The following is an 11,308-nucleotide window of genomic DNA, read 5'->3' as shown; positions in this document are numbered from 1 at the left end:
ATAATTTGTATATACATCATACAAAAGTATTTATGTGAGAAGTTAGTTTGGAGGTTTGTTTTCTGGAGTGGCATTTGAAACTATGAATAACTACGTTAACATATGTACTTTATGAATGATATATCACGCCTATATGAGAAATTATTACTCAAGTATTATTTTCTCTCAATACTTGTATCATCTAACTTCTCTTAATATTTCTATCATGACTTTCTCAAGATGGACGGGCATGGCAACACACACATTTATGGTTAGTATAAAGTAAGATCATACCGCCAATCCCATCTCGTGCGCAAGTGAGGAAACGAGGCTAGGCATCGGCCCTTAGCCCGAGGAGACTACTCACATCACGATCTAATCACAAGTAGCTAGATGACATTTTATAAAGGAGTTCTTCAAGATGAATGGTTGAAAGCCTTCCGATTGCGATGAAATTGAGATTACACGTAGTATGATCTAATCTAATGGAAATGGTTGTGGTGATGCTAGCTATGGTGGCGACTCAGCGTGGCTTCAAGATTGGTTCTTGATGGCATCTTTGTGGTGGCTTCCTCTCTTGTCATTTTATAGATGGTGTAATACAGTATCAGGGTCTTCTAGGGCGAAATGGCTGTCAGATCCTTCACAAAATTTGTTAGTGCTGACATCACGGAGTTGGTGTTTTGCGGTATGAACGCTTGTACGAGCACTTGTGCTTTTACCATGCACTGGCTTGAGCGTTCTCTTTTGATTGGAATGTGTTCTCCCATTAGTATTTTCCCATATATGCCTGAATTTACTTTTAAATACGTCCATATTTTTAAGTAGTATAATAAATAAGAAGGTTTGCACATTAGTGCATTTATTTTTGATTGCCGGGCAAGTTGAAGGGATAATCGAAGAAAATATCTGAACATCTGGTGTAAAGGTGTGGCTATGCAATTATCTTCACTCGTCATACTCGGCTTTTCGTGCTCTTCTCATCACCATGCTCAACTCCTTCATCCAGCCTTGCTCGGAACATAACATACCCTCCTCTCCTGCTATGCAGATGGCTCTTCCCATGAACACTATCCACAACCTTGTGCCTAATGAGCGCTTTCCTCTATATTGTTGGCTTCTCGACATACACCAGGAGAGGTTAGTGATAGAGGAAGATGTCATTAAACCTAGGGTCCAGGAGTCTTGTTCGAACCACATAGTAGGAAGAAAGAGTTTTGGAAAGTTCAGCACTTTTTTACCATTGTAATCGGCCCAACTAAGTTCCTTTTGTGTTTTTACCATTCTTCGTGCAACCTATGTTCTGTTACAAGGAACCCAACCATGAAATCAAGCGAAAGTTTGTACCTTGCGTGTATTGTGAAGTTTGTACTGACGTGTATTCTTACATTTCAATGTGATTTGTCGTGTGTATCAAAGTGTAAAATAAGTTGTGTATAAAATTTCATGAATGTTATGTTATGTTCTCCCTCATGCATGTGCAAGCTTGAGATATTTTGGACAAGGCTAGTACAACTTCAACCTCCCTCTGTTCTTTTTTTTACTTTAGGTTATGAGTGATCTAAAAAAAAAGGTGATCGTATAAGGCCTCATAGCATGGCAACTATGAATACCTTTAACTTGGATTGAAAAATAAATAAATTTCAATGCTTCATATTTTATAAAATTATGGATAATATCGAGCCGATTTCCACCTCCCTCCATCGGGCACATGGCTAACTGATTAGTAGAGAAGAGATCCAACCGATGATAGGAGGGACTTTTTCTAGACTTAAGATATCAAGGTTCTTAAAATAATGCCCGCTAAACCAGTCAAATAGTTGGGCCTGCCACACGCAAGACTAAAGAAGGATCTTGTAGGTCCAAAGGGAATAAAGATCCATGGACGTTGTATGCAGATTTCTATGCCACGTGTGTGTGAAAAGTTGACATAGCTTGTGTATGCTTCGGACTTTGTCCGCCAAAGACATGGAATGCTCACCTATGGTAGAAAAGATCTACTAACTTTTACCCTTAGAGCAAGTACAATAGATCCTAATCAGCAGGCTACAAGATATTTTATATTAGCGAAATCCTATGTGGAGGAAAGAGAAGGAAAGAGAGAGAAGGTAACCGGCGCTACAGCTATAGCCAGCTTCAGCACGAGAAACAAGATGCTACAGCCGGCATATAGCCTCCCATCAAGCGATATAGCAGGCTCTTTGGATCCATTCCGTCTTGCATGCTATTCAATGTGCATGCAACATTAAATAGTTAAGTCTAGTCTGCTTATTGCATGATTGGATGTTTAGGTTAGCTCTATGTGACTTGGCAGAGGTATACAGCCGGCAGCCGGCTCTATTATTATCATTGCTCTTAGTATATAGATGTGCTTATAATAATGCCCCCTCGTACCTGTCAAATAGTGGTGCTACCGACATGCAAGACTGAAGAAGGGTTTGGTAGGTCCAAAGTGGAGATAACCGGATCAATGGTAGGGCCTGGAAAATTTCCATAACGTTAGTCTTGCACATCGGGTCATGCCATACTATACCCCTTCCTTATGCGCCCCAAAAACTTTGGTGCCACAAACCATGTCGTGCAACACGCTTCGTAGCCACGAAGTGATCTTGCTTCAGCGTTGATTTGGTTCTAGTTAGTTTTAAAATGCCTATCCCTCCCGCCCTCTCTAGATGATATCTAGGCCCTTTTCCATGGATATGCAGATGCTCCTACAAGGAATGAAGATAAATCACGAAGTGCATATTTTAGGATCTTGAAGCTACCATAATGATGCACCGAGAAATTAAAGAAATATACAAGTTGACAGTTCATAATTTGGTCCGTAACTATGCATAGGTGCTAAACCATATTATGTTTGGGTCATTGTAACATCCAAGTTTTAACATGATGCTCATGATGCACAATCAAACCCTAATTAAGTTTTGCTAAAACATGGATGTTACAGTCATGCCCATGTAATTTTGGACTAAGACATTCGGAAGTTTCTAGAGCACATATTCAGGGAGGAGATCCACATGGAGTAGGGTTCGGCCACCCCCTTTGTTGGCTGGCCAAAAACACCTCTTTTCCTTATATTCATGTTTTATTTAGGTAAAAAGTTCACATGGCTGCAACTTCACGTACTTTGTTTGCGTCCAACTGGACAAAGACCACCAACACAACCCTAGTATTTAATCTAAACCTCATCTATATTCAAAATATTCCTATTAATATAATATTTACTGTATGTTTATTGATTGAGGAATTAGAACTTTGAGGTAAGTTCGTTCATGCTCGGGCATGGACGATAACAACTCCAGATTTGATACAACATTCGCTGCACTGGATCGCCAAAGTAGACTCCACCTAAATTGGTGGCATGTTTCTCATCGAGAGAGTGGGGCACCGGTGATTTGACTTAGGAGGCGGTTGGATTAAAATATCATATAAACTATTCTTAAGGAAGTATTGTTGTAGCAATATCTGATGAGTTTTATCATCTAGCAACACAGTTTGTGAAGATCACATTCAGTCACGAACCAAGAGAAGCAAATACAACTTCTCATGAACTAGCTCGATTTGCTAAAGGATTATGCCAATCGGATTGGCTTGATGATCCTCCCCCGTCTCTTATACCTCTTTTACTTTCTGATGTAACTACATTGACAATCAATAAATAGGTTTTGAGTTGTTCAAAAAGGTGACCAACATGGCAAACCACCTACAATGTTGATGTGTCCCTCCGAACATGAACATGCGTCTTTAGAGACATATTACCTCGGTCCAAAAATAAGTGTTCTAGTTTTATCTAGATACGTATATATTTAGGCATATTTTAGTTGTAGACACATTTATATCTAGAAAAAGTTGAAACACTTACTTTTGGACTAAGCAGTACTCAAAACCTATAATACAACATCGTCAATATAGCTTATTTGCACTAATTCCATGTCAACATAGATTATTGGCACGTGCTGGTTAGCACTAATTCTAAAATAAAGAAAATGTAGTGGTGATAACACTTACCTGGAAAATGGAAACCGTGTGTCCATGTTTATCCCTTCAGATTATCAAAAGTTCATTGCATCCCAAAAATTATTTTCTTGCTCAAGTAATAAGAAAATCAAACTGTTTAGCATGCAGTCCCCCTAGATCCCTTATTTTACTCACATAGCATTGAGGATAAACATCAATGTAAAATAAGCAAAATACATTCCCATAATATGATAATAAATGTAAATATAAAAAATAAAAACTATATATGCAATAAATATAAAATTAGATCATGTAAGAAATTGAGAATATATGATCATGTGAGATGAGTTATTCCATGATTTCAACTTTCTATTGTAGGAGATCTTAAGGAGCCAATTCATTAATAACATAATTGGTGTATTTTTGTATAAAACATTCTCCTGAAGTGAACCATCTTATCCGATTAGGCTTGGATATGAATGATCGCTCTCCTACAAAGTAGGGCGCCACACAAGAAAAATCACGTGCCACGTAGATGTAACCATGTTTGATAATGAACTATAATGGAACAGTATGATCGATTTTATTATTTATGTGAATCTTATCAATAAGTGATACTGAACAATTTGCTAAGTTGATGAGTGATAGGTTGGCGATGTCCATGATGGGGGAGCTCAAGTACTTCCTCGGATTTGAGATCAAGCAAGTTCGACATGGAACCTTCATCAACAAAAAAAAGTAAGTTCAAGATATGCACAAAAGATTTTCGGTCCACAACATGTTTTTGCATCACAAATACGATGTCGGTTTCGTGTGGTTTCCTCTAGTGTCCGTCGTAGCGCCCGTTCTTGTGAAAGTCACCCCGGCGGGTCTGAATTTGAGTACAATTCACTCAAAAAATATCAAAAAAAAGGAGAACCTTCACGAGGCATCATTTTAGGTGACCTAACTGAGCAAAAAATAGCAAATTTGGAATATGCTAGTTATTCTGACAAACCCTTCACAAAGCTACCACCGAGGTTCTAGGGATTTTAGGAAAAATGAGCAAGATCATGACGTGAAGCATGTCATTGTTTTCCAGAGCGAGCCCCTGTTGCTCAAAGGCGTGGGGCTTTGGACGGGAAGCAATGTTAGCTTGATGAATTTTCCATTTGTAGCCACTAAAAAGTCATTTTTATTTTCCTAACACTGAAATAGATTTTTTTTTTTTGTGAAGCAACTATAAGAAGTGCAATATGCAATGGCACGAAACCTATGCAAAAAAACAGAAGACCACTTCGGTACTACAGTTCACATAACTGCCGCACGCGCTAGCTTTATAGGAATTTATGGTATTTTATATGGTGTCATGCTTATTTCGTAGGTAACGAGCCAGATTTGAACTAAGCTCAACTCTTCTGTTTGTTCCAGATTTTTTTTGCAAAAATCATATTTAGGTCCACAACGTGTTGTTTTATCACATATACGATGCCGGTTTCGTGCGGTACCACATGGGTGGGAGGGAAAAGTAAGCAGGAAAACCTAATTTGTTTGCCTAGTGTCAAGGTTTGACACTAGGCGAAGCCACTCTTTACCGGGTGTTTATATGAGGACACTAGTCAAAGGCATGTCTTTGCCAAGTGACTCTTAGTTGGCACTCGGCAAAGGGTGATGCCATCAAGGTTGCCATTAAAAGGATGGACAGTGGCCACGTGTTGCATGCCTTTACGAAGTTTGACATTAACTAAACCTAGAACGCGAGGTAACTGTGAACTACCGAGGGAGTACCAAAAACTGTAGCTCATCTCATCTGACAATAATATGCGCATGGTAATTTCTTAGGGTGAAAGCTACTTTTTTTCTGAGAAGTAAAGCTACTTCAATTCTATACTTGGTTAAGACACACTCCCTCCATTTCAATGAATAAAGCATCCTTATTTTTCGTATTTTTTCTTTAACCGTGAATTACTTTAAATATATAAAAATTGTTGGTATAAAATTAGCACCATTAGAAAGTGTTTTCCAATACAAATTCAACGATGCCAATTACATATAATATAATTAAGAGTTTGTTGCTCGATTTCTGGGTTAAAGTTCGTCTTAGAATGCATGTGCGTGCATTATTCATCGAAACAACAAAGGCATATAGAGTTATAACACCAGACACACTACTTGATAGGGAGTGGTGTTTTGGAACATGGGAGCATATGTTCCCTATATTTTGAAATGCATCTTACACATATTTTAAATTTCAAAAAAATTGAAACAAAAAATCCGCACGTACATCTTCACGTGCTTAGCGCTCACAAAGTCGTTTCATAAAAAATAAACTTATGATGTGACGTGTGTAAAAAGACAAAATTCAGTGCTAAAAATAATACTTTTCATAGGATAAGTTTTCTCTTTTTTACATAGGCCACAAAAAATATTATTTTTTCGTGAAACTTGACGCACACACATATATTATGGAGATGTACATGTAGAATTTTTTTTCAAAATTTTTCCACACTTGAAAATATGTTTTCTTGGTAGAGGGAGCATACGCACCCGGGAGCCGAATTGAATTTCCGTACTTGATACTCATACTAACTATATATGGTAGTCTAGTTATATTACTTGTCGACCGAACCGCTCTTGTGAAGTCCGTCATTGCCTTGATCTATCACCTCACCCCCCTTGTCATTCTGCCTCCCGTTATCGACAACATGAAGAAGATTGAGAGAGCCTTTCTTTGGAAGGCAACCGACAAAGTCATGGGGGGAGGGGGGGAGATCTTGGGGGGCTTGGAGTGCTCAACGTTGAGAAATTCACAATAGCTCTTAGATTGCAGTGAGTTTGGTTAGAATGGACGGACCCGACCAAGATTTGGATTGGGTTGGGGAATCCTTGCACGGAGGTGGACATGAACCTATTCTATGCTTCCACAAAAATCGTTGTGGGAAACGGGAAGAAAACAAAGTTTTGGGACGCTCCTTGGCTAAATGGCTCGAAGCCTAAAGACATCGCCCCCTCATCGATGCGAAGTCAAAGAGAAAGCAATGGACGATCAACAAGGCCACAAAAAATGATGCTTGGATTGCCATGATCCACATCGAAGGAGATCTAACCATCGCTCACTTGGAACAATTTATCGACCTTTGGATTAAACTTCGTGGCTAAAACTTTGACGAGGATGCGGAGGATTCCATCTCTTGGACGCTTACGGAAGATGGCCACTACACGGTGGCATCGGCTTATAAAGCACAATTTTTTGGTACCATCGCCTCCGACTTCAAGAGGACAGTTTGGAAGATTTTGGCACCTCCAAAAGTCAAGTTCTTCAATTGGCTTGCTCTTTAAAATAGGCTTTCGACGGCGGATCGTTTGCAAAAAAGAGGTTAGCCTAATTGCGGCAATTGCCCTCTTTGCATGAGGAGTGAGGAATCCATCGATCACATCCTCTTTCATTGCCGCTTCATGCAAAGGCTTTGGGGCCTAGTTAAAGAGTGGCTCGGTTTTTATTCTCTTGACCTCCACACATGGCATGCTATGTCTCTTCATGAGTGGTGGAGCCTCATGACCGGTGCCTCTACGCCAAACCGGAAAGCTCTTGGGTCTGTTGTTCTTCTCACCTGTTGGGAAGTATGGAACGAGCGAAATGCTATAATTTTTAGGCACAACCATGCACCGCCAATGGTGGTCTTCCGAAAAATAAAAAATGAGCTAAATCTTTTGGTCGCCACGGGGCAAACCATGTGAGTCTTTTGATGCCGCGAGAGTAGGCGGATTGTAAAGTCTCGTTTTGTTACCTTGTAAAACTTCTTTAAAACTTCTCCTTAATTAATAGAATGAGGCTCCGTTTCAAAAAACTTGCTGGCTCTCGGGTCTCGACTCACTAGCCTTGAGAGAATAGCCAGAGACCAGAGGGGCAGTACATCTTTTTTTTCAGTGGCATAAACGAGAAATAAACTCCTAGGACATACTGACTTAGTTACTGAGCAAACCTCGTGATTTGTGATGGCCCCAAAGTGAAGAAGGATCACGCGCAAAGACTGCCTTCGTTAGCATAGAATCAGTACTGTATACCATATATCACATCATATATTCACCTGGAGATCATCTACCAAGCAGGTTCCGATGGGCAGCCATGGAAAACACCTATCTGTTGGCAGATGCAATCAGCAACTGTGCAGTACTGAAGCTACCATTTCAGCTCTCTAAATGAATCTGAGGTAGAATTTACCGAATAATATGTATATGTAACACACAATGAAAATATAGGAATGGGGGTAAAAACATGAGAACCGATGAACCAGCCTGTAGGCAGGTACCACGTGGTACCGTAGGTGGTAGTCTAAAGAGTTCACAATTTCGTAGATAAAATCGGTTCGGAAACATTCTTCAAACTAAAGTTCAAAACAACAAACACGCAATATGATACTTTCAGTTCTCCATAAGCTTACAACAAAAACAACAACAGAGACACAGACACCGCTGGACCAAGGGCACCGCATGAGTTCGATGCGTCATGGAAATTATTGACTCTAATTAAACTGGATGGATGATATGACTGGAATCAGCACTAGGAATCGAATTAAGCTAATAAACCAAGAAACCGAACCTGGCTAGCTCAATGGAAGTGCCAAATCCACTGCGAGCAGTCCGACGACGAGGGCTCCTGCGGCAAGCAGCGCTTGATTCCACCCTTGACTGCGTCGGTGGAGCAACAGTAAGAGCCGGAGTCGACGCAGCGGTACTTGGTCAACGGCAGGAAAAAGCTCGTCGGACCGCCATGGTTGATGTCGTCGAGGAAGTAGATGTAGCCGGAGTGGTCGAGTCCTGTGTCGAAGGCCTTGGACCCGCCTTGCCTGACGAAGATCACCTGTCCGTTCATGCGGTAAGGGCACCAGGAAGCTGGTCCTTCTTCCTGGTCTTGTAGCCTGAAGACCTCGAACACCGTCTTGTCTGGGTAGCGGAACCTCGTCCTCCTCACCATTAGCAGATCCGCGCCGGAGGCGGACGGCAAGAGGTAGAGGGCGACAAGCTCCCCGAGTACCGACGGCGACGGGGCCATGTTGTAATCACGGAACTCGTGCTGAGTCTGGACCTTGAGCGGGAGCACGCCGTCTGCGTCCGTTTCCAGTCTGTACCAGACTAGCCTCTCCCTGCTGGTGAGAACGCAGAACCACCCGTCGTAGTACGTCAGGTCTTCAGCGTCGAACACACCATACCCTTTAGCCGGCGGCGACCAGCGGTCCATCCCCGGACGCCAGAAGGCTATGCTAGCAATAATCCATGTCAGCCGTGGTGGTGAACCGGTGTCAGCGCACCAGGTCGAGTCCATAGAGGGTGTGGCGCGTCTGTGCGCGTTAGTGCGTGTGTCTGTGAGTGCACGAGTCTGTGCTCGTGTGCGTTTAGGTGTAGGAGCTGGTTACGTGCTGGTAGCGATCGTGTGGCGTCGGAGATGGACGGAGCGGCCGCAGCGGAAGATGGCCAAGTCTTGCGGATGAGCAACGGCTCACGTTGGAAGGACTGGGTCGTCCGGAGCGTGCGCGTGGTGAGCGCGATCGTGCACCAGGGCATGCGCGTGGTGAGCGCATCTGTTGCGTGGGTGCTGCGTTGCCCAGGCTATAAAGCCAGCTTGTAATCTGTCTCAGTTTGTGCAAAGTGAATAAAGAAAAAGACTAGGGCGTTGCTGCGCCCATGGCGGCGTTCGTCGCCGGCCGGAAAACCTTGTGTCTTCTTCTACCTCAAGTCCGTGAGTGCGAGAGAGAGAGAGAGAGGGCACCGGCGTTTGTCGCCGGAGGGCTGGTTCGGCGTGTGTCGCCGAGGCCAGCCCCAACATTTGGTATCAGAGCCTTCATGGCCTGAGGCAGGGAGCGCGGCGGCCGCGGCGGACCTGCGTGGTGGCGCAGAGGCTGCGGTGGCATGGCGTGGCTCGGCGGCGTGGAGGAGAAGCCGTTCGTGCGGCGGGTGAGGCAGCTCGAGCGGCCACGTTGCTTGCGTTAGGACGCGGCATGTGCGTGAGCCGAGGGCATGCGGATCACCGGAGGAGAACACGTCCAGCGGAGCGCAGGACGGCCGCGTCGATCACGTCAGTGCGTGATCGTGTGCGCGAGCCGGGGCGTGCAGGGCGTGGCATCATGGAGGAGCTCGGCGTGTGTCGCTGAGGAGCTAGGTGCCAGAGTCGGCGTGTGTCGTCGAAGAAGCTCGGCGTGTGTAGCCGAGGAAGAAGATGGCGTGCGTCGCTGGAGAAGAAGAAGAAGGACCGTTCCCCGCGACAGCCGACGAGGAGCCGGTGTCCAATACGTCAAGATGCACGGCGTAGTCATGGCTTAGGGGAGTATGCTAGCAATAATCCATGTCAGCCGTGGTGGTGAACCGGTGTCAGCGCACCAGGTCGAGTCCATAGAGGGTGTGGCGCGTCTGTGCGCGTTAGTGCGTGTGTCTGTGAGTGCACGAGTCTGTGCTCGTGTGCGTTTAGGTGTAGGAGCTGGTTACGTGCTGGTAGCGATCGTGTGGCGTCGGAGATGGACGGAGCGGCCGCAGCGGAAGATGGCCAAGTCTTGCGGATGAGCAACGGCTCACGTTGGAAGGACTGGGTCGTCCGGAGCGTGCGCGTGGTGAGCGCGATCGTGCACCAGGGCATGCGCGTGGTGAGCGCATCTGTTGCGTGGGTGCTGCGTTGCCCAGGCTATAAAGCCAGCTTGTAATCTGTCTCAGTTTGTGCAAAGTGAATAAAGAAAAAGACTAGGGCGTTGCTGCGCCCATGGCGGCGTTCGTCGCCGGCCGGAAAACCTTGTGTCTTCTTCTACCTCAAGTCCGTGAGTGCGAGAGAGAGAGAGAGAGGGCACCGGCGTTTGTCGCCGGAGGGCTGGTTCGGCGTGTGTCGCCGAGGCCAGCCCCAACAGGCTATACCGGTAATACCATGCACGGACGTTATGGCGGCGACGACGCATGCGCCAGAGCCGCCGCCGGCAGAAGGAGCTGCGGACATGGTGGCGGCGCGGATCTGTACGGGGATATCCATTTCGCCACAAAAATGCGCTATGTCCGGGAGCGGCACGCTCTCCCCCGAGAGGAGGTTGAGCAGGGCGTGTCCGCGCCAACGCTGGAGCGCGACGATGAACCAGCCGCCCGGGAAGGAGCCCAAGAAGCGCCCTCCCCGGGCGTCGATGGCGAAGGATGGCTGCTGACCTGTGAAACCGCCGAACATCCGGTAGCAGGAGATCAGGCCGGTAGTGGGCATGAGGAGCCAGGGAAGCGGGGGCGGCTTCTGGAGAGCGACGCGGCGCCAGTGTTTGCAGACGGCGGAGAACCTGACGCGGTCGGCGATGCATGAGAGTAAGAGAAAGATACTGGTGAGGAGTTCTTGGGGGAGGCTTTCCACCGCCGCCGCCGCCGCCGCCGCCAT

The 11,308-nt window shown here is 45.2% G+C and overlaps 1 protein-coding gene across 1 annotated transcript; it reads right to left on the bottom strand.

Annotated features, from left to right (window-relative positions):
- Positions 1-10,705: 10,705 nt before the first annotated feature.
- LOC124672172 lies at positions 10,706-11,308 on the bottom strand. Its single transcript, XM_047208447.1, has one exon. The coding sequence runs from the start codon at positions 11,306-11,308 to the stop codon at positions 10,706-10,708; it is 603 nt and encodes a 200-aa protein (XP_047064403.1).

The sequence above is a fragment of the Lolium rigidum genome, chromosome 7 (assembly GCF_022539505.1).
Source record: "Lolium rigidum isolate FL_2022 chromosome 7, APGP_CSIRO_Lrig_0.1, whole genome shotgun sequence".
In the NCBI taxonomy this organism is placed as follows: domain Eukaryota; kingdom Viridiplantae; phylum Streptophyta; class Magnoliopsida; order Poales; family Poaceae; genus Lolium; species Lolium rigidum.
The sequence above is the reverse complement of the archived record's forward strand: the minus strand, read 5'-3'. Positions and strand labels throughout refer to the sequence as shown.